General features: G+C 38.6%; 1 protein-coding gene across 3 annotated transcripts in view; it reads right to left on the minus strand.

Annotated features, from left to right (window-relative positions):
* Positions 1 to 27,108, minus strand: part of SBF2 (SET binding factor 2) — a 483,290-nt gene that overhangs the window by 59,570 nt on the left and 396,612 nt on the right. Inside the window, exons 27-31 of one of the 3 annotated variants that reach the window (XM_074230290.1) lie at positions 23,148 to 23,344; positions 7,793 to 7,933; positions 6,777 to 6,872; positions 4,996 to 5,070; positions 2,619 to 2,803 (exon numbers count right to left, since the gene is read on the minus strand). In XM_074230290.1, the coding sequence (XP_074086391.1) occupies positions 2,619 to 2,803; positions 4,996 to 5,070; positions 6,777 to 6,872; positions 7,793 to 7,933; positions 23,148 to 23,344 (694 nt within the window). The remainder of the gene's footprint in view (positions 1 to 2,618; positions 2,804 to 4,995; positions 5,071 to 6,776; positions 6,873 to 7,792; positions 7,934 to 23,147; positions 23,345 to 27,108) is intronic. The other 2 variants (XM_074230291.1, XM_074230292.1) reach the window with 2 other exon arrangements.

The raw sequence follows: 27,108 nt of genomic DNA on the forward strand, positions 1-27,108 counted from the left end.
ATACCATCCATTAAAATGTTTTATTACGGAGTACTGAACTGACAGATGTTTTATTTAAAATATTATTTCACAACTGAAAATTAGTTTCAACTTTGCCTTTAACATGACATAAAGACTTCTCAATTTCATCTGCCAGAAGATATTTTAATTTTAAAGCCCCTCCAACATCACTGTACAGACACATTCTTAATACTCTAAGAGAAAAATTACTGATAATGTCTAGGTTTCTGGGAACAATACTTTATTTTGGTTCATTTGGAGTTAAAAAAAATCAAATTTAAGTCAAACATTCTGTTTCTTAAGTTGTGTGCCCCAATGTCAGTCTGGTGCTGGGCCATACATGTACTTGCAGGCCACCATGTCCACAAGAAGGGCAGTAGGGCATGTTCCCAAGGCTTGTGGTGCCTCTCCTGAGAGTGCTGCCGATGGAGAGGGCTTGGTGTGTTGAAGTGTGACTGTCTAGGATAAATGGTGAGACAGAGATTGGGCAGAGGGACCTTACCAGTTGCCACCACCGGCATTCTAAATAGTGGGGCTCTTTTCTAAGAGAACAGATGACAAACTGCTGTGGTACATAGTAAATGAATTATATTGATGAAGTGAGACTCTTTCTTATACATGTTGGGGTTGGGCTTCAATAGGTCAAAGGAAAACCTATTGCTTGCTCCCTCTATCTGTCCTTTCACTGAGGGAGTGATATGGCCAGTGTCCCAATGATGAGACTGCACTGTTGTTGGCCTCTTACTAGCCTGTCTAGTGGCAGGTATGTGGATGAAGACACAAGAGGCCAAAGGGCCACAGAAGGCAGGGAAAGAGGATCATCTCTGTTCCATGTTGTAGCTGGTCCACCAGTTAATAGATGGCTACTTGGGGATGTCTTTCCATGTGACCTCAGACCTCAGAAAGCTTCTTGGGAACTTCTTAATTAAAAATCAATTCATTTAAAATACCATGTCAGAGGCAGATAGGTGATGCAGTGGAAAGAGCAACAGGCCTGGAGTCAGGAGAACCTGAGTTCAAATCCAGCCTCAGAAAAAGCAATTAATGATTATCTAGTTGTGTGACCTTGGGCAAGTCACTTAACCCCCACTGCTTTGCAAAAACAAAAAATAAAATATAATATCATCGAGTAGAAGCTTCATTTGAGGATGACATTTACTGCTGTTGTAAGGCATTTTTCTTTCAGGGAGGACTTTTAGTGACTACTCTCAGTCCTGGTCCACTGGCTACTGTCCCTGTATGAAGAAGAATACATGCCTCTCCCCGGATACATAACACACATTAGCCTTGTAAAGGGTTTTCAAAAAGCTTCTTTGTTCAGGAAAAAATCCTCCTCCTCCTCTCTTTGTTCCAAGGGTCTGATGACACAATATCTGCTGGAAATCTCCTTACAAACACAGATTCTCAAGCAATTAAAAAGTATATTTAGAAGAGTGATTTTATTTTAGCTTCATGGACTGATTTTCTTTAGGTCTATCCTGAATTTTTTGGATTGTGGGTACATGATGATTTCCATGGCCAATAGATATGTAAATATATCCCACATATACAAGTATGTTTCAATTACTGAAGTATTTTTGTGACTCTAAGGCAAGGAGATGAATTCTAAAAACTACCTCATGGCACCCTGAGTAGGGGGTTCATACATGTACATGCATGTATTAGCCAGAACATGCCCAGGCAGACTAAGGGAGCTGGGTGGTATAACATGAATTAGTTGTTTTTTGCTCTTCCTATTGCATTGACATGTATTGCCCATTCATTCAGGAGACATATGCTGAATAACTGAAGGAATCATGAGTATTCTCAGATTCAGAAAGGCCACTTCACCCACCCAGGGGCCCCTCCTGTTCTAGCACAGTCACTGCTAGGGCCAGATTTCAAAGTCTTGCTGCAGATTCTACATGCATAAGCTCATCAACAGAAACCTGCTTCCCTGGACTAGGGACTTCAAGGTGAGACATGTTCCCCACCAAACCAGAATTAGAATTAGAATTACAATCTCTAAACTTTTCACATTATGTCATTCCAGCTCAGTCACTTTTTGACAAAATTAGGCTCTACCATGGCCCCAAAGAACCTTAGATTTGTAGTTAGAAGACCTGGGTTCAATATAATGTTAGAATGGATACTAAAGTTGACTCAAACAACTGATGACACAAAGCCTCCCCAAATAAGCATGGGCCCAATACGGATGTGTATATATGTGTAAAGGTCTGTTTATTCTAATCCTACCATCTCACTTCCTAACAGTGTCTTTGTACTCTTTCACTTTTCCTTTCTGATTCTTGGTTTTCTTATCTGTAAAATGGGAATAACAGTTTGTACCCTGCCTTCTTCACAAAGCTTTGCAGAAACTGAAAAAAAAAAATGGTTGTGAAAGGCTTTAACTATGAGCAGTCACTGTTATTGTTGTGGAAGCAAATGCCCTAAGCCAAGGGTGCCCATCATTGAGAAGGGGGCTGCTACGAGGGTGCTGGGTCAGAATTCTCTTTCAAACACCCCAGGGCATGCAGGGAAGTCGGGCTAGAGAAACATGTGCAAAGAGAATGGCATCTGAAGCAGAAGTAGCCCAAAGAGCTGTCCTCACTTTCCTGAGTGATAAAGAGAAATGTTACCCTTAGCTGTGATTTTTCGCCAAATATGTACAAGGCAGCTTGGCGCTTCAGGAGCTGATTCTGTAAGTAGGCATTGTTACTGAAGGATGTCGGATGATCTTTGCCTGCAAGTCGGGCGCCAACATCAATGAAGGATGCTGGAGAGTTGATAAAGCGGTTGCTGGAACGAAGGCTTGCCCAGACACCTTTGTAAGAGGCACAAACATTACAAAGCAGGTTGGATGAATGCAATTAACTTACCTGGAAAGATGTTGATTATGGAACCAAAAGCATGCACTTTATACACATCTCTGAAGAGAAGAGACTGATACTAGAATTCCCAAGAAGGATTAAAATATTCTTAAGATCACAGTTTTTCAAAATGAAGTAGAGTTCTTGGAAGAAACAGATGAAAGTCATTTTTCTAAATGAATTCCTATTCTAATAATCACTAAGGGTATCCCTTAAGCCATTCATTTCCCCTCTTTGAACTTCAGTTTCCTTATTTATAAAATAGAGACACTTTTGAACTGCCCACCCCACTCCTCACTCTTGGGGTGCTGTGTCACTTCAGATTGGAGTTATCATCACTGATAACAACAGAACAACAGAAGAGGCTTAGCTGGAGGTCCCTCCGACATAAACAATCAGAGCATCACTCAGAGGTGTTATTTCTGGCATTCTACAGAAACAAGGCTTTTTAGAATTTTGGGCCTCTTGCTTTGGGAAGTTTTTAGCTTAGAGTCATATTGAATTGAAAATTGAGGGAACAGCTTCCCTGGAACTCAAAAAGTAGGTGACTTGTCTTGGGAAGAGAAGGAGCAAAGGATTAGCTTGTGTTACAGAGGTATACAAATGTCTTTCTGGGAACTGGAGGCTAGTAAACAGTTTGCTATAAGAAAGTCTAGCTAACTCTGCCTTACCAGTACTGCATATACCAGGCATAGTATTCAGGCTGGAGCCTGGGGAAAAGCAGAGGTAGAAAAAAAACCATCATCCTCTGTGGGAACCTTCTCTCCCATACTTTTTCAAGACTATAGGATTGATGTCACCAACACTCTTCTTGCTGCAGTTAGCAGCTCTGATAAAAAAGTTAACAAAAAAACAATTTGATGCTGAATTGGAAATCAATACCCTTGAAGCAATCATACAGAGATCACGGACAGTCCGAGAGTCTGAAATTCTGAGAATGATAGCATTTTCCCCTCATTTTCTTTTAACATGCAATTTCTTAAAGTCTTGTAAGCAATGCTGGCTTGGAGTTCAGCATTTCACTGAAGCAGGGAAGAAGAAAAATCTAAAAGGAAGATCATGTGCAGATAATGTTCTAAAAGAAGTCTGCTCTTGATGTTTGAGGAAGTTCATGTTGTCCTCATTATATCAATTATCAGTAGCAATTTCTCTCTTTAGGAAAGAATATTATATATTTAATGAAAAAGATAATTTGTTGTTTGGCTTCTACCAACTCTAGGAGGTGTGTTGGTTAATGAATCATATGTCACATCTCAGGGCAATAGGGATGGGGATTTATTTCCTATATAATCATAAAATGTCTACTGTAGCACAGCCAGTGATGGGGTGACAGTGGTTCTGGGCCACTTTCAGTACCCTTGCAAAGAAAAGTCTGCATTTGTCTTGGAAGGGTCCTCTCTGACAGGCCTCATGCAAGGTTGAGTTTCTACTTGGCTTGAAGTCAGTGTGATAACCCCTTGTATGCTTTTCTGTCTATGAACATTTCTGGGATATGAGAAGAAGTATGCTAAAAAGGGACTCAAACATGATGAATTGGGCTTGTGTTCAGTGCCATGCTAACAGTTATTTTTAAGCCTAGGGAAACAGATTGGTGGGCTTGGTAATTTAGAATATAGATGAGATTTTTTTTTTAATTTGACCTATAATTTCACTGGTGTAGAGATCTCATGGTTAGAAATGTTCTTTCCCAATGAACACTGAAAACTGCTTTGCAAAGTATAGTTTTGGAGAGGCACCTGGAGATACAAAACCAGTAGATGTCAGAAGTGAAGTTTGAACCCAGGTCTTTCTAACTCCTTTGCTAGTTTTCATGTTTTTTTTCAAGGCAATGAATGGAGTTAAGTGACTTGCCCAAGGTCACACAGCTAGGTAATTCTTAAGTGGCTGAGGCCAGATTTGAACTCAGGTCCTCCTGACTCCAGGGTTGGTGCTCTATCCACTGCACCACCTAGCTGCCCCCTTTGCTAGCTTTCTATTCACTATATTATGCTGCCTTTATATGTATGAGTCAAAAGAGATGTAATTCAAAGCATAGTGAATTAATTTGTGAAATAAAAATAGAATGATCCCTCTGAACACATGAAAACATGCCAAGTTATGGACATGGTGGATAGTGATAGATGGTTCATAACACAGAGAACTGTACCTTGATTATGGACTCTTTCTTTAGTTGTTGATTTGGGGTTTGTCTGAATGAAACATTTATCTCTGTGACCAGACACTGGTAGGCAGAATTTAAGGCAGGAGAAGGCATGGGATAGGCAGTGAAGCAAAAGTCACAGTGGAGTGAGAAAGAAGAAACTGGTTACTAATTTTCCCATGAATTTAACACTGAAGAGAAAATGTTATGAAACCATAGTAAAAAAGTACAAGATCCAACTCATCTAAAGAGATGAACCACACTCCTGGGCAATGAAATTTTAGTACTTGTTTTTTCAAAGGTACCAAATTTCATAAATATTCCATGAAACTTGAAATGGGCATTGCAACTGAGAGACTTCATTGTTGAATTATACCAAAAGGAACCAGATTCTTGGGAACGCCATTTAATCAGAAACACATCTTCCCAATAAAATAACTACATCTTTTTATAGCTTCCTGGGCTGATAGGGAAATGCCAGATAATAATAGGAGCACCAGAGGAGGCCAATATAAATCAGACCTGTGCAGCAGTAAATTGGGATGAAGAAACCATGGAAGATCCAGGAACCATTTGGTATAACCAAAGACAAGTTCATTAAAAAGCACAACAACAATGACAAGAGCTCCTGTTATAAAAAATAAATGCCTTTACTCATAAGCTGCATCTCTCTTCTACAAATCTAGTGGAATTCACATAAGCAGGAACCCACAATCCTATCATGACATCAATAAGTGCTCTGGTGAGATCCCACATTTGTCTTTTCTCCTTAAGAACCTATTTGCATTATAACTGAGGTCACAACTGAATGTAGGCTTTAGGCCAGGGTGGGGTGGGGGTCTCTATGAGCACAAAAGCCATAGTTATATGATGGCAGCAGGAGAATGGAAAAAGGGCTAAGGAACTGACCCAGGACTGGTGCTTCACAGTCCTGCAGAGACATTCCTGCAGTCAGCATGGTCAATTTGACCCCAGAAGCTAGCTGCTTCCTAATGATATCTGATGACTTTTGTAGCACTACATGGAGAAGGGGGGTTGGAGGACCTCAAGAGATCACCAAACAGACTGACAATTAAATTCAGCCATAGTCTTGGGTAGCAGGTCTCTCCTCAGTGATAGATGGAGGCCTTTGGGAGCAGCAGTGGGTGAGGAGCCCCTCTTTCCTGCCTCTCTTGGGGAGCACATCTAGTAGTACCCTTCAGAACCTTGGAACCAATGGGATCTTTTCTAAACGGTTCTCTCCTTTCCTCCTACGTCAGCTGCTCTTTATGAGGAAGGAGGCATTTAGCAGATAATCCACATGCAGATTTAACTTTTATAATGACACCTAACCCTCCAAATCAGAAGCTTGGGGGAACAAGAGTCATCCCGGATGAGCATGAGCGCCCAGGATCCAGTGTCTGCTGTCTCTGCTCAGCTACAGGTCTGGGCCTGGCTGTCCCAGGGACTAAAATTTGGGACCACTATGGAGCTCTCTTTTCCCAAAGTGATCTCCTTCTCCCCTCATAGATTCTTTGAATCCCCTCAAGTCAAGAAATTTATAAGCCTTAGATTACTAGGATGCCATTTGATTATTCATTTAAGCTTGTCTCTTAACATTTTACTAATTCATTAAGCAATAATTTACAAGAAAGAGTGGTTACAAAACATGAAAAATTAATGAACATTAAGTTGCTCCATGGAGATTTTAATAATTAACTATGAACTTAAGATTTCCACTTTTCCTTTTTATGGGCCATTCTATTTTTAATTACTAAGTGCTCAGGTATAAAATTAATCTTACTAACCTCCTCGGGCAAAGCTATTGGATGGATTTACATCCAAATGTCCTGGCACTACCTGCTTGAGCACAGTGGACATTCTTGAAGTCTTTCGCTCAGAGCCTAAAGTCAGTCAAAAAGAAGAATAAAAACTATCATGTTGTTCAAGTTACCATTACTCAAATGACATATTGTTCTCTTCATGTATAACACGTCCAATTGCTGCCAAATATTGTACTTTTTAAGCACCCAAAGCTACAGTAGAGATAATAAGTAGACAATTACTCGGTCAGAGATAACGTACACATTTGCAAGATTATGGAGGGTTAGGTCTGGCTAATGCAATCAAAGAATCCAATGATGAATGCAGCAAAGCAAGCATGCTGTCTAGATGGTGTTACTTTACAAGAAAAGCCATCTTCTACATCTGCTGGGCTGATTCAAACAGGTGATTATGCCAAGTAGACCAACTTTCCAAGTCACATGCGCCTGTGTCTAACACATCAGGGTTACCTTTACATGAACCCTATCGAGTTTCATCACATGATAACTGAAACAGAATATGAATAGAAGTCTCAATGGCTTCATCCAGATTTAGCCAAAACACATCGAACTGTAAGACTTTATCTAAAATATGGTGGTAAAAAGCTAGCACAGTAATTTGGGAGATTTGAAACTACATATATGATAATGTGGATATAGTTTCCCTATAATTTCTGTAACATCATTCACAAGCTGGAATTTGGGACCACTTCATAAAATTTCAGTAAAAAAAAAAGATTCTCACTTAAAACAAAATGAAATTCTCCCATTTCACTATTCTTCCACCCCTCATTCTAACTTTTAAAAAAATGACATTTAAATATGATCATTCCTGACTGGAAAAGGTAATAAATCTCATTTCTAAGTTGTCACAACCCAGCAATCTCCCAATGACCCATTGAGAAGAGCAGTACAAATTGCTAGAAAAACTAACAAGCAAATGACTCAATTGTCCTATCGTGCTCCTTCCCAAATAAGAACCAGTACTACGAAGACCTTACCTGGAGAAAGAGCAAGGGCTGGCCTGACCGTGAGGGTATTACTGCCACTGAGCTTCTGATGGACGGAGATTGCATTCAATAAAGCTTGCAGATACTTCTCCTGTTCTATGCTACTGGAAGTTTCCAATGAGGAGGTGGGAGCTAGAGAGAGATGGAATAAAAAAGGTCAAAGTGTTTGAGAAGCAGTGACTGTGCCAATACAACTTGGGCCCAAAGTATTTGTTATTCACATTCCTGTCAAACTAAACTTCATGTTACCTGTTTACACACACACACACACACACACCCATATCCCCAAACCTCAAACTACTTAAAATAGTCCCACTTCAAGCAATACACAATATATTCATAATGAGAATTTCCTCATTTTGTCATTTTTAATAAATTTAGCAGAATGAGGATCCTTGGTCAAATCTGGTTGTGCCAGAATTAGTCATGTTGGGGAAGGTGGCTCTCCATTCCAGGTGTGCTATGATGTCCAATCCAACTCTGCCACATAAGCCTGTGATTGAACTCAAAAAACTAACTGGAGAACTTCATGTTGTTGCTGCTCCTACAGTGGCTGGAAAAACCAAAGAAACTATTTATTGTTGGTGCCAAAGCTGAAAGCAATGGACTTGAAGTGAGGACACATGTAGTTTTCTGTGAAGCGGAAAGAATCCTGGATAAGGAGTTAACAGACCTAAGTTCTGCCACTTGCTAGTTGTGTGCAACTGGGCAAGTGACTTCTCCACACTTCAGTTTCCCTATTTGTACTAGAAGGTGGTTGAACTTTCAATGTCTAATACATAATACTCTTCTGAACTGAGAAAAAAGGATATTCATTAAAAAACCAAACCTATACCTTCCCTGGACTCTGTGGATAAGTAAAAGAATTGCTGCTCAGGGGTGGCTAGGTGGCATAGTGGATAAAGCACCGGCTCTGGAGTCAGGAGTACCTGGGTTCAGATCTGGTCTAGACACTTAATAATTACCTAGCTATGTGGCCTTGGGCAAGCCAGTTAACCCCGTTTGCCTTGCAAAAACCTAAAAAAACCAACAACAACAAAAAAAAAACCCAACAAAGCAAAAAACAAAAACAGTTGCTGCTCCCTGCCAACATTAGCAAGTATTGTACATATTCCTCTAAGGACAGAAGGGAGAACCGAATCCAATGACATGGAAATGTTTGGTTTTATATGATTTGAGGTCTTGATACATTTCCTTTTATCTATTCACCACAAACCTAGCTTTTGTCTGTAATTTGCAGCTCCTTTTTTTGACTAGAAAAGAAGAAAAAAAGTTTAATTTTTTTTCCCATTTAAAAGTGAAAAATATTTAGTTGAAAGAGGCAGCATTTTACTTAAAAGCTTATACAGAAATGCTAACATCACCAAGGTAAAGAAAGTATCATCAGGAGTCTTGGAATGACTCAGGACTGTTACTAACCCAGACATACTTAGATGCTATTATAACTAAAATATAGGTTGGAGAATTCCATAGGGCAAGCAATTCTGAATTACAAGGAAATGATACTGAAATTCAATTATTCAACTATTAAAAAAAACACAAATTTATGAATGCCAGGTTAAAAAAGCCCTGACTTAGAGAAAGGATCTCATCTTTCATTTATCCATATAGAAGAATATTGGTGATATGAGTAATTAGATTGTTTTTTAAAAATTAATTAAAATAATTTTTTTGGAAAACAGAGATCTACCTTTCCTCTTTCCTAATCTCTACCACCAATGAGAAAGCAAGAAAAACAAATGATACAGACATGTATAGTTAAGCAAAACAAATTCCTGTATTGGCCACGTAAAAAATGTCTCAATCTATACTCGAGTCTAGGAGATCAGTTTCATCTTAAGTTCATTATAATTGTAGTTAGTCATTTTCTGATCAGAGTTCCCAAATCTTTCAAAGTGGTTTGTCTTTACAATAGTGCTGCTAGTGCAAACATGGTTCTAGTTCTATTCATTTTGTTCTCAGTTTCTCTGAACTTCTCAACATAATTTCTTACAGTACAGTAGTGCTCTATCACATTTACATAACTTATTAAAAATTGAAGGAATCCCTTTCAAACCCAATTTTTTTGTCATTAAAAATAAGCTACAATAAATATTTTTGTACATTCGAGTCTTTTTTTCCTTTTTCCCTAATTTCTTTAAGGCCATAAAAACATGTAGTAATATTGCTAGAAAGGGCATCATTCCAAAATGCTTTCCAGAATGATTAGATAATTCACAATTCTACCAAGAGACTACTCATTTCCCCACAACATTTTTAGTATTTTGTTCTACTTTGCCAATCTGATGAGCATAAAGTAGAAGCCCAGAGGTGTTTTAATTGTATTTATTGGTGATTTAATTAACTTTCATGTGGCTATTAAAAGCTTGAAGTTCTTCCTTTGAAACCTATTCATTCATATTCTTAGACTACTTATCAATTGGAAAATAACTTTTATTCTTGTAATTTTGAATCAGTTTCATATCTGTCTTACAAATGAGATCTTGGGTGCAGCTAATTGGTACAGTGGATAGAACATCTGGCCCTGAAGTCAAAAGAACCTGAGTTCAAACCTAGCCTGAGAAACTTTCTAGTTTTGTGACCCTGGGCAGATCACTTAACCTCAAAATTATCTCCTCTTAACCGCCCCCCCCTGCAAAAAAAAAAGAAAAAAATATGAGACTTTGATCAGAGAAACTTACTGCACAGTCTCCCCACTTGGCTTCTCTTCTAATTTTAGCTGAATTGGTTGTTCAAAAATTTCTTAATTTTATATAATTAAAATTTCCCATTTTCCTTTTTGTAAATGTCTCTCATTTGGCTATGAACTTCTCTCCCATCTGTATATACTTTTTTTTTTTGCAAGGCAATGGGGTTAAGTGGCTTGCTGAAGGCCACACAGCTTAAGTGTCTGAGACTGGATTTGAACTCAGGTCCTCCTGACTCCACGGCTGGTGCTCTATCCACTGCGCCACCTAGCCACCCCTCCCATCTGTAGATAAAATAGATTCTTCCTTCTTTTTTTTTCTTTTTCTTTCTCTCTCTCTCTCTCTTCCTTCCTTCCTTTCAATGGGGTCAAGAGTTAAGTGTCTGAGGCAACATTTGAACTCAGGTCCTCCTGACTCTAGGGCTACCTGATTCTACCTAGCTGCCCCACCCAGGTCATTACTTTCTTGCTCCTCTAAATTATTTATTATATCACTCTTAATGTCTAAGACATATCCCCATTGTAACTTATCTTGGTTTATGATGTGAGATGTTGGTCTTTACCTAACTTCTGCCAGATACCTTTCCAGATAATGACTTTTTGTTTGAATAGCTGGGGTCTTTCAGTTTATCTTGTTTCTGTATGCTATGTACCTGTTTTAATGATTAGCCTTTCTTTAACTAGTTTCAATTTGTTTTGATACTGCTTTGCAATATAGTTTTGATATTGGTTAGCAGTATAGTTTGAGATTTGATACTGCTAGACTTACTTTCTTCCACTTTGATTCACAAATTTCCTTGATATTCTTAACTTTCGTTCCTCCACATGAATTTTGTTTCTAATTTTTCAAGCTCTACATAATCATTTGTCAGGGGGTGGCTAGGTGGCGCAGTGGATAGACCACCAGCCCTGGAGTCAGGAATACCTGAGTTCAAATCCGGCCTCAGACACGTAATAATTACCTACCTGTGTGGCCTTGGGCAAGCCACTTAACCCCATTGCCTTGAAAAAAAGCTAAAAAAAAAATAATCATTTGGCAGTTTGATGGGTAAGGCAATGAATAAAATAATTTAGTATATAGTGTCATTTTTTGTTATATTGGCTTGGCCTACCCAAGAAAAATTAATATTTCTCCAATTATTTAAATTTGTTTTATTTCTGGTTTTTTTTTTAAGTTTTTTTGCAAGGCAGTGGGGTTAAGTGACTGGTCCAATGTCACACAGCTAGGCAATTAGTAATTGTTTGAGGCCGCATTTAAACTCAGGACCTCCTAACTCCAAGGGCTGTTGCTCTATACACTGAGCCACCTAGCTGCCCTTATTTCATTTCTGTAAAGAGTGTTTTGTAACACATAGTTTTTACATGTGTTAACAGTAATGTCCCAAGGATTTTACAGTGTTTGTAATTATTTTAAATGAATCTTCTCTATTTTTTTCCTGTGGAATTTTGTTGGGAATATACAAAATGTTAATAATTTATGGGGGTTTATGTCCAGGAACTTTGATAAAAATTGTTTGTTGTTCTGATTAGCTTTTTTTTTTAGTTATTTCTCTAACTAAACCAACACATCTTCTGCAAATATTCTGTTGCTTCTTTTCCTATGCTTATTTTTGAAATTTATTTCATCTTATAGCTAGCATTTCAAGTCATATTTTGAAGAGCCATAATGATCACGGACATTCTTATTTCACCATTGATCTAACTGGAAAGGCTTCTAGTTTATCCCTATTACAGTTAATGCTGGTTTTTGCTTTTAGAGAAATATTACTTATTATATTAAAGTTCCATTTATTCCTGTTTTCCAGTGTTTTTAAAAACTCCAATAGGTATAATATCTTGTAAAAATCTTTTCCTCAGGGCAGCTAGGTGGCGCAGTGGAATAGAGCACCAGCCCTGGAGGCAGGAGTACCTGAGTTCAAATCCAGCCTCAGACACTTAATAATTAACTAGCTGTGTGGCCTCGGGCAAGCCACTTAACCCCATTGCTTTGCAAAAAACTAAAAACAAAAATCTTTTCCTCTCTATATATTGATCATATGAAATTTGCTCTCATGATTTGTATGGTCAATTTTGCGTGTAATTTTCCCGATATTGAACCATTTCTGCATTACTGGTATAAATCCACCTGGATCACAGTACATAATCTTTGCACTATGATGCTATAATTTCTTTGTTCATATTTAAAATAGTTTTGATCAGTATTCAATAGGGATCTTTATATTGTTGCTTTCTCTGATTTGACTCTTACTAGTTCAGATATCAAGACCATATTTGCGTCATAGAAGGAATTTAGGGGGTGGCGGCTAGGTGATGCAGTGGATAGAGCACTGGGCCTGGAGTCAGGAGGACCTGACTTCAAATCTGGCCTCAGACAGTTAATAATTACCTAGCTGTGTGGCCTTGGGCAAGCCACTTAACCCCACTGCCTTGCAAAAAAACCTTAAAAAAAAAGGAATTTGGTAAGGTTTCTTTCCTTTCTTATTCATACAGTTTATATAATATTGTAATTAATTATTCTCAAGATAATTGATAGAATTTGTTTGCAAATTCATTTGGTCCTGAGGTTTTTTCCTTTGGAATTTCATTTATAGATTGTTCTAATATTTCTTGCTTTGTCAATTTGGGTAAGTCATATTTTGTAAACATTCATTTCATTTAGCTTTGTCTTTATTACTAACAAATAATTAGATGAAATATTTCTTATTTATTTCTTCTTTACTGATAGTGAATTTATTTTTGACACTTGCAATCTGGTTTCCCTCTTCCTTCCTTCCTTTTCTTTTTTTTTTATAAAAAAAATAGGGTAGCTAAATGGTTTATGTACTTTGATGCTTAAAAAACAAACTCCAAGGCTTATTTTTTTAATTCAATGGGCTTTATGTTCAATTTTCATCTCTTCCTTGATTTTCAGGGTTTCTCTTTTGGTTTGGTAATTCAATGGGCTTTTTTGCTTTTAAATTTATTTTTTTTTTTATTTTTAGGACTTCCATTTTGATGTTTAATTGCAGTTTTTAATTTGTCTCTTTCTAATTTTTTTCCTTTAACTGCATGACCAACATCTATTCTTTTTCATCGATTATAATATTTAGAGATAGAGATAAAATCTTCCCCAAGGTTGCTTGTTTTGGCTGAATCCTCAAAATTTGGTGTGGTGTCTCATTGCTTTCATTATTTTTAATGAAATTATCAATTTTTTTCTTATGAATTTTTTGGGTCAATCCATTCTTTACAGTGAGTCTTCAATGAACTTTTTAAAAGTAACTATTTGTTTATTTTTGGAAATGTTTATTTTTTCACATTACTATAATAATCTTGTAAAGGTAAACATGACCCCCCCCCCCCCATAAAGATAGAGAAACCTCAAGAAAAATAAAATGAGAAAAAAATGTGCTTCAGTCTGTATTTACTCTGTCTTTGGGATGGATTGCATTTTTTATTGTAAGTCCATCAGAGAAACTATTACAATAATTTTTTCTCCAGTTGCTATTGCTAGCTGTATTTCCCTCCATTCTATTCCTCCCCACCCCCAGTTATTCTATTCTCTCTCTCCTTTCACTCTGTCCCTTCTCCAAAGTGTGTTACATCTGACTACCCTCTCCCACAATCTTCCCTCTCTTCTATAATCTTACCCCCCCCCCTCCACTTCCCCCGTCTCCTTTCTCCGATCCCTTTCCTCTCCTTTTCTCCTCTAGGGTAAGATGGTTTTCTATATCCTTTCCTTTCTGAGTTGCTTTTTTTTTAATATTTTTTCAAGGCAAATGGGGTTAAGTGGCTTGCCCAAGGCCACACAGCTAGGTAATTATTAAGTGTCTGAGACCGGATTTGAACCCAGGTACTCCTGACTCCAAGGCCAGTGCTTTATCCACTACACCACCTAGCCACCCTTCTGAGTTACTTCTGACGAGAATGAAGGCTCACTCATTCCCCCTCATCTTCCCCCCTTTTCACTCCAAAGCAAAAGCTTTTTCTTCCCTTTTTAAGTGAAATAACTTAGCCCATTCTACTTCTCCTTTCCCTTTCTCACCTATTAACTCCAACTTTTTAACATATTATACCTTCTTATTCAACTCCCTCCTGTGCCTTGTCTATATATGCTCCTTCTAACTGCCCTAATAAATGAGAAGGTTCATATGAGTTATCAGTATCATCTTCCCATGGAGGAATGCAAGCTGTTCAACATCATTAAATCCCTTATAATTAGCCCTTCCCGTCCACTCTCTCTATGCTTCACCTGACTCTTGTACTTGGAGATCACACTTTTTGTTTAGCTGTGGTCATTTCAACAGGAAAGTTTGAAAGTTCCCTATTTCATTCAATGTTCATCTTTTCCCCTGAAAAAGGATGTTCAGTTTTGCTGGGCAGTTGATTCTTGGTTGTCTTCCAGAATATCTAATTCCAAGTCCTACAAGTCTTTAATTTAAATGCTGTTAAATCCTGTATAATCCTGACTGTAGCTTCATGATATTTGAATTGTTTCTTTCTGGCTGCTTGTAATATTTTCTCCTTGACTTGGGGGTTCTGGAATTTGGCTATAATATTCCTGGGAATTTTTATTTTGGAATCCCTTTTGGGAGGTTATCAGCATATTCCCTCAATTTCTATTTTACCCTCTGCTTCTAGGATATCAGGGCAATTTTCCTGGAGAATTTCTTGAAAAACGAAGTAGAGGTTCTTTTCCTGGTCATGACTTTCAGGTAGCTCAATAATTTATAAATTGTCTCTCCTGGATCTGTTTTCCAGGTCAGTTGCTTTCCTAATGAGATATTTTATATTTCTAGTTTTTCATTCTTTTGGTTTTATTGTATTGTTTCTTGATTCCTCACAAGGTTATCAGCTTCTCTTTTCTCCATTCTCCATTTGAAGGAATTATTTTCTTCAGAGAATTTTTTTTTATCTCCTTTTCCATCTGGCCAATTCTGCTTTACAAGGCATTCTTTTCCTCACTGACCTTTTGGACTGTTTTTTCCATTTGACCTAAACTAGTTTTTAAGATATTATTTTCTGGGGGCAGAGCCAAGATGGCAACAAGAAGGGATCTAGTCTTAGGAGCTCTCTGATAAAATTCATCAGGTAAGGACTCTAACTAAACTTTCAAGAGACAGAACCCACAAAGGGTCCCAGTGAGGCAGTTCTCCCACGCAAGGTAACCTGGAAAAGAGCAGAAAGGCTCTGCTCCCCGGGGTTGGAGGGATGGCCTGCCAGAGGGGTGGCCCACCAGAGCCAAAGAACCTCAGCCTCCCGGAGGCAGCCCCAGGGCACTGGGAGTCTCAGCTCACAGCAGCAGGGGAGTCTCCTGAGCTGCACCCTGAGGAGCACCAGGCACAAAGTGGGGGAACAGCGGGGGACCTCTGCCAGAGGGAGCACATGGAGCCCAGCCCTCAGGGCACACAGCAAGCAGCATGGTCTTTCCCCAGCCTGATCCAGGAAACAGAAGCAGGCAGAGCTGGTAAGCAGGAGCCCCCAGGGCATGAGCCCATTGAGCTGAGGGAGGGGAGTGAAGAGAGAGAGAGAGACTGCAGAGCTCTGTCCTTTGCCCCTGGAACAGGACTCTGGGGTTCTGACCACATTCAGATCCTGATAGCAGTCTAGGCCCCCCAATAGAACAGCAGCCTCCACCACCACCACCTCAGCCTCATGGCAGAGGGAGGTGCTTATGGTCACTCACAGACCAGGAGGGAGGACAGAGCCTCACACACTGAGACCCTTGTGGGAGTGTCCCAAAAGCTCAAGAAACACCCCAAACCAGGCCCAGGCTAGGAAAATGAGCAAGCAGAGAAACAAAAAGAAGACTATTGAGAAATATTTTGCGAAGGAGCCCAAGAAGGACCAAAATACTCAGTCTGAAGATGAGGAAGCACAAGCTCCTACATCTAAAGACTCCAAGAAAAACAGAAATTGTGCTCAGGCTATGACAGAGCTCAAAAAAGACTTTGAAAATCAAATGAGGGAGTTGGAAGAAAAACTGGGAAAAGAAAGGAGAGAGATGCAGGAAAAACATGAAAATGAAGTTAGCAGCTTAGTCAAGGAAATCCAAAAAAATGCTGAAGAAAATAGCATGCTAAAAAACAGCTTAGATCAAATGGATAAAACAGTTCAAAAAGTTATTGAGGAGAAGAATGCTTTAAAAAGCAAAATTGGCCAGATGGAAAAAGAGATAAGAAAACTCTCTGAGGAGAACAAATCCTTCAGACAAAGAATAGAATTCAGGGAGATTGATGAATTTAACAGAAATCAGGAATCAATACTTCAAAACAAAAAAAATGAAAAATTACAAGAAAATGTGAAATATCTCATTGAAAAAACAACTGATATGGAAAACAGACTTGGAAAGATAATTTAAAAATTATTGGAATACCTGAAAGTCATGATCAGGAAAAGAGCCTTGACATCATTTTCAAAGAATTACTACAGGAAAATTGCCCTCATATTCTAGAAGCAGAGGACAAAATAGAAATGGAGAGAATCCACTGATCCCCCCCGAGAAAGAGATCCCAAAAAATCAACCCTTAAGAATATTATAGCCAAGTTCCAGAACTCCCAAGTCAAAGAGAAAATATTACAAGCAGCCAGAAGGACACAGTTCAAATATCATGGAGCTGCAGTCAGGATCACACAGGACTTAGCAGCAGCTACATTGGAAGCTTGTAGGGCTTGGAATACAATATACTGGAAGGTAAGAGAGCTTAGAATGCAGCCAAGAATGAACTACCCAGCAAGGCTGAATGTCCTCTTCCAGGGAAAAAGATGGACTTTCAATGAAGCAGGGGAATTTCAAAGGTTCCTTTTGGAATGGCCAGAGCTGAACAGAAGGTTTGATCTTCAGATACAGGACTCAGGTGAAGCATGGAGATTGGAGGAGAGGGGGGAAATATGAGGGACTTAATGAGGATGAACTGCATGTATTCCTGCATAGAAAAATGACACTGATAATACTCATATGAACCTTCTCAGTTAATAGAGTAGGTAGAGAGAGCTTTTATAGTTGAAGCACAGGAGAAATTCGAAGATAAAATATGATGTAAAAATGGAGTCAATAGAAAAAAAGGGAAATGGAATGGGAGAAAGAAAAAGGAGAGGGGGAATAGTCCAAGGTATTTCACATAAGATTTTTTTTATTACAATGAGCGATTGCAATGATATGGAAGGGGGGAGGCAAGGGGGAATGAGGGAACCTTTGCTCTCATCAGAGATGGCTAGGAGAGGAAACAGCAAATATACTCAATGGGTTATAGACATCTGGAGTAAGAAGGAGGGGGGAGCAGGGGGAAGGGGTGGGGATGTGAATAAAGGAGGAGAGGATGGACCATGGGGGGAGAGTGGCCAGATATAACACATTTTCTTTCTTACTTCTTGCAAGGGGCTGGGATTGGAAGGCCTGCCCAGGACCACAGGGCCGGGTGGATTCTGGGCCTAGGGGGTGGTATGGGGGCTCAGGGCTTCTTGGCCCCAGGACCAGGGATCTGTCTGCTGTGCCACTCAGTGACCCTACAGCTGAGTCATAGTGAAAGGAGAAAGAAAATAGAGTACATGGTAGTGGAGAAATAAGAAAGGAGGGAGTTGTGATCAGCAATGGCAATGGTGGAAAAATATGGAAGTAACTTATGTGATGGACTTATCATAAAGAATGAGATCCACCCATGACAGAGTTGTTGGTGTTGGAACAAAGACTCAAGCACATTTTTTGTTATTATTATTTGGGGGAGGGTGCAGGGCAAGTGGGGCTGGATGGCCTGCCTGGGGCCACATAGTGGGGTGATCTTTGGGTGTCTGGGGCCGGATTTGGACCCAGGTGCTCCTGGCTCAAGGGCCAATGCTCTGTCTGCCACGCAGCCACCCCTACTATTATTACTATTTTATTTTATTTTGGGTCTTTTTTTTCTTTTTTTTGGTTTTTGCAGGGCAGTGGGGATCAGGTGGCTTGCATTTCACACGGCTGGGTGATTGTTGGGTTTACGAGGCTGGCTATGGACTCGGGTGCTCATGGCTCCAGGGCTGGTGCTTCGTCCATTGTGCCACCTGGCCATACCTACAATTATTACTATTATTATTTTTTTATTTTAATTTTTTTCTCTCCGCTTTACTTTTTTCGCCCAAACAAGTCTATCTATATTCATGGGGGGAGGGGTATTTTGTTTACTTGTAAACAAGAATATTTTATTAATGTAAAAAAACATTTGTGCAAAATGAGAATAAAAAATTTAAAAGATATTATTTTCTTCAGTATTTTTTTTGTATCTCCTTTACCAAGTTGCTGCTTGTTTTCATGATTTTCCTGCATCACTATCACTTCTCTTTCCAATTTTTTTCTCTACCTTCCTTAATTTATTTTTAAGCTCTTCCATAGCCTGAGATCAATTCATATTTTTCCTGGAGTCTCTGGATACACAAGCTTTGAATTTGCCATTTTCTAAGTGTTTATTTTGATGCTCCATGGGACCAGAGCCCCATGGCAGAGGTTTTCCACTGACCTACCAAGTTGCTCTTGGTAATCCCTGGGCTGAGAGGTCTAGACACCACCCAACTGTTACAGACCCAGGCACCCCAGGGATCCAGAGAGCTGTTACTGGATGGCTGGAGCCAGTTTGCTATAGCATGACTGTGCCACGGTCTTTTCCAGCCCTGGTGTAACGGAGCTTTCCTGTGGATCTTCCAACTTGTCTTGTGCTGGAATATTGTTTCACTAAGTCTTTCTGTGGGTTCTGCCACTCTAGAATTTGGTTAGTCATTGTTTGAAGGCATTTGGATTGATCTGGGGGAGAGCTTCTGGGATTTTCTGCCTTCACTCAGCCATCTTGGCTCCACGCCCTCCAATTAACTTTTAAGAATTTTCCTAATGTCCCTTTACTGAGAATAATTTTTTATTGCATTGTGGTCCATTAAAGATGTATTTGTTATTTTTGCTTTTCTACATTGTTTATGGATTCTAATGCCCTAATTCACAGTCAATTTTTATGAAGATACCATGCATGGTGAAAAATACACACACACACACACACACACACACACACATACGCACACAAAGATACTCACTTTCCCTTTTAATTTCTTTTCTATTTCCATTCAGTAGTCTCAAATTCTTACTTTCCTTTTCTTTCTTTCTTTCTTTTTTTTGGGGGGGGGGGCAAGGCATTGGGATTAAGTGACTTGCCCAAGGTTGCACAGCTAGGTAATTATTAAGTGTCTGAGGCCAGGCTTGAACTCAGAACCTCCTGACTCCTGGATTGGTGCTCTATCTACTGTGACACCTAGCTGCCCCAGGTCTTAGTTTTCCAAAATTCTATTCAAGTTCTTCACTTTAAAAAAAAATTAATTAGGTCTGAGGAGTAAATTAAGATACCCAACTATTATTATTTTATTTCTTTCTCCCTATAACTAATTTGATTTTTCCCTTAAAAATTTAGATTGTATGCTATTTGGCACATATATTCTTAAGATTTATAGTAATTCATTATCTATCATTCCTTTCAGCAAAATAGTTTCCCTGTTTCTCTTCTAATTAAATCTTTTCTTGCTGCTGCTTAGTATAAGGTCATGGTTACTTTGTCATGTCCAATTCTTTGTGACCCCATTTGAAGTTTTCTTGGCAAAGATACTGTAGTGATTTGCCATTTCCTTCTCCAGTTCACTTAATAGGTGAGGAAACTGAGGCAAACAGCATTTAGTGACTTGCCTGGTATCACACAGCTAGTGTCTGAAGCCAGATTTGAACTCATCTTCCTGATTCTAAGCTGGCACTCTATCTACTGTGCCACCTAAATACCCAAACTACCTCTGATTTTTAAATTTTAGCTGAGGCACATTAGATTTTGCTCCAGTTTCTCATTTGAACACTATGTATTTTCTTTCAAAAGTTTTTCGTGGAGACAACATATTATTGGATTTCACTATGTAATGCCTTCTGCTATCCTTTTTCATTTTCTGCGTGAGTTCATACTACTTAGCTATTTATGGTCACAGTTATTATTGTTAATTGTGAATTTCTGTCTGATAACTTTTTATGTTTTCTTCTCTTTTTTTTTGTCCTTTCTTTAAAAAGATGAATAAGGTAACAGAGTGTGAGTGAATTCAGGACAAAGTTTATTCTAGGTTTGGTGTAATCTTCTGTTCACCTCCCCCCTTCTTTCAAAGTTTCTAGACAACTTTGGTATTTTTATTAGGAGTCCTTGGAAGTCCTCTATTCCATAAAAGATCCATTTTAATCTTGTAGGATTATATTCATTTTTTTTCCTGGGAAAGTTATTCTTGGTTTAAGCCCATATTTTTTTTCTTCTGGAATACCATATTCCAAACTCTCTGCTTCTTTATGTGATGGTTGCTAAATTTTGTGGGATCAGACTTTCCCCTAAATCATGTTGCATGATTTTTTTTTTTTTGTTAGATTCATGGGCTAACTGGAAAGATTTTTATGAACTCACACTAAGTGCAGTGAACAGAACCAGTAGAACACTATACACATTAACAGCAACAATGAGAGATGATCTGTTACAATGGAACCAGCTCCTCTCAGTAGTTTAGCAAACAAGCACAATTCTGAGAGACCCGTTATGAAAAATGCCATCTACATCCAGAAAAAAAAAACAAAAACCAAACTATGGTGTGTGAATACAGAGCAAAGCATATTAAGTGCATTTTAAAAAAATTCCTTTCATGTTTTTTCTTTCTTCTCATTGTTTTCCCCCCCTTTATTTCTAGTTTTTTCCACATCATGATTAAAATGTAAGTATGTTAAGCACAAATGTGCATGTATAACCTCTATAGGATTGTTCAGTGCCATGAAGAAATGGGAGGGAAGAGGGAGTGTTAGGAAAATGTGGAACTCAAAAGCTTGCAAAAGGGTGAATGCAGAAAACTACCTTTTCATGTAATTGGAAAAAAATTAAAGAAAAAAAGATTCTTTGGCTAATTTCTGTAGATAATCCAGCACAAAATGCTGATTATTCATTCTGAATGAAATACCCTCTTACCAGTAATTGATGGACATGTGACAGTCTTATAATTCAGCTGGTAATTCATGTAATCACATTCCTTATCTGAGGTAAAAAGAAGACAGGCTTGTTACAAGGCAGATTCATCATGTCAAAAGGAAAAGTTTACCAGTTCCAACATAAGGGGATGCTTATCAGTAGTTACAAAAGGAGTATGTCCTTGTTAAGCACAGCCATTTGTTAAGCATAGACATTCACAGCAGATCAAGGAGAATCTTTTATGTTCCTTGTGAGACAAGAAAAGCAACAGACTTTCCTTGGTCTGTGAAAGTCTTCCTTTCCAATGAAAAACCATGAGAAAGAAAGAAAAAGAAAAAAAGAAATTTAAAAAAGTGAACACAGTTTGCTCTGCATTTAGACACCATAGATTTTTCTCTGGATATGGATGTCATTTTTCCAGAACACGTCTCTCTCAGATTTGTCCTTGATTTACCACCCTACTGAGAGGAGCTGCTTTCCTTAGATCTCATCATCTCACAATGTTGCTGTTACAGTGGACAAGTTCTATTTCTGCTCATTTCACTCAGCATCAGTTCAGTCTTTCCAGTTAATCAATGAATCTAACAAACAATCAAGCAACGTGATTTAGGGGAAAGTCTGATCACCACCTTCCTGGAAAGAGCACAATCCTCCTGTGGGTTTGCCTCTGGTTGGAAGTCCCAGGTAGACTGCTGCCCTCCTCTCTCTGGCAGAGGGACAGAAACGGAGATTCCCTTTTTGTTCTGGCATTCCTACCCTGGCTATTCCCCTGAAGGTTCAGATTGGGCTGGAGGTTGGAAATGAGCCATACAGCCATTATTTGCTTCTGAATTTGCTCTTCGCTTGGCATGTAGAGTCGGGCCCACATCTACTCTGTATCCTGGAACATCTCCTTTTGTGCCCCCCCCCCCCAGTCTCCTCTAGATCTGAGATCTGAAACTTGTCGTCAATGACAGAAGTGCCAGCAGGCATCTGCTCCTACAGCCTGCAGAATGTAAAGCCCTGCCATGGGTCACTGGGACCTCTCATTGTCCTGGTGCACAGCCTTGGCTTTGGGGATGCCCCACAAAGCTTACCTTTGGCTAGAGATCCTTCCCCAGGGTCCACAGACTAGGAATTTGACACATTATCATTTTCTTTGAATTCCCAATTAGGACTTGGCATGTGCATTTTCTAGGTCTTTGCGGAGGAGTTATTTGGGGGTTCTTCTTTCTACTATTCTTGGCTCTGCCAGGCATTTTTTAAAGACTAGTTTGTGAGGAATTCTTTTTATTAAGATCCAAGTACTGATTAGAATTTTAAAGGAAGGAATCAAAACAAAAATGGACCACCAGCATTTTGGCTCATGTTATGGTTAACAAATATGGTAAAACTGGAAAAAAGTTTAAATGACAGTAAATGACAGTATGGTAGGATAGTGATAGAAGGAAATGGTGTTTATTCTTTAGAACAAGAGAAAATAAAGAAAACTTAAGCTTGGATTGGGATTAGAGCTGAAGATAAGAGGATCCTTATGGTTCATCCAGTCCAATTTGGAAAAATACATCTGAAGAGAGAAAATCACTTGCTTATTCCCAGAGAGAAAATTAATGAAAGAATTGGAATCCCAAGGGCAGAATCCTGGGTTCTTCCCAGTACACTTGGGTTCCAGCAGCCCCTTCACACTCAGGCTGTATGGGCTCTGCGCAGTGCTTACCTGTAGAATGAGGGTTTGGGGACTTGAAAAGCCCAACGACTCCTTTGCCATGGAAGCCGCCAGCTCGGAGCAGCAGAGTACTGGTTTTGGTGTTTTTCCAGCAGACAACAGGCAGGCGATTTTGTCGATAGCAGCGAGCCACTCTTGGTAAGCTACTGTCCTGGACGGCTTGAGGCACCACTAACAGCCCTGGGTAGCTTCAGGGCCAAGGTGAGGGAGAAAAGGAGGGAGGCAGAGGCACAGGCAGGGAGAGTGGGAGAGGAGAGGGAAGGAAAGAGGGAGGGAGAGACAGAGAGACAGAGAGATAGAGAGAAACAGACACACCGAGAGACAGACAGACAGACAGACAGACAGACAGACAGACAGACACACACACACACACACACACACACACACACACACAAACAGAAAGAGAGAGAAAGAAAATATCAAAATGGTTGTTCAAAGCTCCAAATCATCTTATTTTTTAAGAGAGGACCACAATTTAGATGGCAACATATGCAATCCCTTGAGGGAGTAGATTGGCTTATACCAGTAAATGGTTTCCTTCATTTACTTCTTTGATGAATTTTAAAATGAGAAACTTTTTTTAAAAAAATAAGACACTTTCATTGACAATCACACCCTTTAGTGTCACAAGTTCTGTTTTTGGAGGACTCTGAATGTAAAGCTGACTGATGAAAAGTCTACAGATTGAACCTGTTTTTTCCCCTTGTACTGTGTTCTTAATTTAGCTCTGCTTTTCCTCAACTTGAAATAAAGATTGTAAAGATTAATGGTTTGGCGTCCGGTTTATGAGAATGACATGTCACAGTGCCAATAGCTCATTGGATCACCAAAAACAAAACAAAGGCTTTAGCACCAGAATATATGATTGCCTGAGATGGCTAAAGGATTAAAAATGAAAAACAAATCATTGCTGGTACTAGTACAATATGTTCAAATGTCAAAGTGTGTTTAAATATTTTATTAACATTGCATCTGATACTTATTTTAAAAACAGATTAGCTGAAAACTACAGGATACTATGCAGGAAGATCAGAAAAACAGATGAGCATCTTATTTTACAGTTCAGTGAATGTAAAAAAGATGGGCAGGTTTCAAGGAATTTAATATACTTCCCTCTCTGAGTCCATTTAAAAACTCAATTCCAAGGAGATTTCACACCCACTACTACCTTCCTTCCATTAGTCTGTGGACAGCTCTACCCTGATGCTGATGAGGAAGGCTCTTATATGGAATATGCTGGTTGCCTCTTTCAACAAAGGAAAATGCAAAAACAATTTGCCAAGCTTATGAATTCATGTTCCTAGAGCATTTTGAAGGTTTGGTATCATAGGTACTCTTATTCTAGATTTCTAATATGTGGCAAAATCTCACTTATTTAAAACAGTTGTGGGAGAATCCATTTCCAAATTGTTTTTAAAAAAAAAACCTTCAAAATATCAATATAATCATTTATTAGATGTAAACTGAAGGATTTGTGGTCTTAGATCTGGAAGGGCTATCTAACCATGCCACCTCCTTCATTTTGTAGATATGAAAGTGAAGATCACAGAGTTGAATGATTTAATCCAGGTCATATAAGCAGATAAGTGACAGAGTCCAAATTTGAATCCAGGTCTTTTGAGCACAAATTTAGGACTAGGTCCACTATAAACATCCTATTCCTGTAAACCTCCTATTCTTTAAAGTTGAGGTCAAATCCCATCTTCTCCATGAAGGATCTGCCCTACTTTTCTCCTCAGGAGAGAATGGTTTTTTCCCTTCCCTTGGATCTTTATTCTACTCTCATACAACTATCATGTTCTATTTTATATTAGAGTCATTTGTACTTGAGTCTTTTCACTTAACTATACCCTCTATGAGTGTTAAGACTATATCTTATTTATCTTTGTGTCTTTATTCTGCTGTGACTAAGTCAGGTCACTCAGTGTCCTGTGCAACTCCTTAAAGACAGTGAAAGAGATCTCCCAATATGTACTGTCAGAGGAAGTTTCTTAAAGTTGGCTAGAAAATGAAATTACAGGACCAAAAACAAAACAAAACAACAACAAAATTCCACAAACACCGTCTTTGAGTAGAATAGGAAAATAGCTTCAAACACTAATTAGAAAGCATTGTTAAGTCCAGCTTTTGACAGTTGTGTGGACAGGGGGCTACAACCAACTTGTTCCCTTTGCTCCATTAAGAAAATTCAACTCATCTTGCTTCCATTTTGCTCTGTACCCTCTATGAGGCTTCTCATTTGCCTTCATTTTTTCCAAGTGGACCATTTTATCTTCTATCCTCCCTCATAAAGCAGTGAAGTCTTTCTCTTTTCTTTTTAAATTTTAAACATTTTGTCATTACATGTAAAATTTTTTTTAACATTCATTTAAAAAATTTTGGAGTTCTAAATTTTCTCACTTCTTCCTTTCCTCCCTCATTGAGAAGGTGATTTGACATAATTATATATGGGTAGTCATGCGAAATATATTTCCATATTAGTCATGATGTGAAAGGAAACACAGACTAAAGAAAAAATAAACAGAGAAAAAGTTTAAAAAAACAGCGTGCTTTGATTTGCATTCAGATTCCATCGGCTCTTTCTTTAGAGGGATAGAATTTCATCATAAGGCCTTCAAAATTGTCTCGGATCTTTGTATTGTTGAGAATAGCTAAGTCATTCTCAGTTGATCATTACACAATATTGCTGTTATTGTGTACAAGACTTTTCTGATTCTAACACTTCACTTTGCTTAAATTTATGTGTCTTTCTAGGTTTTACTGAAAGAATCTTGCTCATCATAGTATTCCATCATAATCATATATGATGACTTTTTCAGTTGGGGATCTCAATTTCCAATTCTTTGTCACCACAAAAAGAGCTGCTGTTAATGTTTTTATATGTAAATGACCTTTTTTGTCTTCTTTTTAAAAAATTTCTTTGGGATATAGATCTAGTACTAGTACCATCATTACTCTTTGGACAAAGTTCTAAATTGTTCTTCAGAATGGTTGGATAGATAATCAAACTCCAACAACATATGAGTGTCTCAAATTTGCCATATCCTCTCTAACCTTTGTCCTTGTCCTTTTCTGTCATATTAGTCAATCTGATAGGTATAAGTTGATACCTTAAAATTGTTTTAATTTGCATTTTCTAATCAATCTGGAATAAGAGCATACTGTTCACATACTTTGACCAGTTATCATTTACAAAGTGACTGTATTCTCATAAATCTGACTCAATTCTGTATATATTTGAGAGCCTTTATCAGAGGAAACTTGGTATAAAAATCTCCTTCCATCTGGGACACTATTACACTGTTGGTGGAGCTGTGAACTCATCCAACCTTTCTGGAGAGAAATTTGGAACTATGCCCAAAGGGTAACAAAAATGAGCATACCCTTTGACCCAGCAATACCACTACTGGTTCTATACCCTGAAGAGATGATGAAAAAGTGTAAAAACATCACTTGTACAAAAATATTCATAGCAGCCCTGTTTGTAGTGGCAAAGAATTGGAAATCAAGTAAATGTCCTTCAATTGGGGAATGGCTTAGCAAACTGTGGTATATGTATGTCATGGAACACTATTTTTCTATTAGAAACCAGGAGAGATGGGAATTCAGGGAAGCCTGGAGGGATTTGCATGAACTGATGCTGAGTGAGATGAGCAGAACCAGAAAAACACTGTACACCCTAACAGTAACATGGGGGTGATGTTCAACCTTGATGGACTTGCTCATTTCATCAGTGCAACAATCAGGGACAATTTTGGGCTATCTGCAATGGAGAATACCATCTATATACAGATAAAGAGCCATGGAGTTTGAATAAAGTTCAAGGACTATTCCCTTTAATTTAGAAAAAAACAGATATCTTATTGTCGGATCTTGTTATCTCTTATACTTTTTGTTTCTTCCTTAAGGATATGATTTCTCTCTCATCACACTCAGTTTGATCAATGTGCAA

Source organism: Macrotis lagotis, chromosome 3 (genome assembly GCF_037893015.1).
Source record: "Macrotis lagotis isolate mMagLag1 chromosome 3, bilby.v1.9.chrom.fasta, whole genome shotgun sequence".
Classification (NCBI taxonomy): Eukaryota; Metazoa; Chordata; class Mammalia; order Peramelemorphia; family Peramelidae; genus Macrotis; species Macrotis lagotis.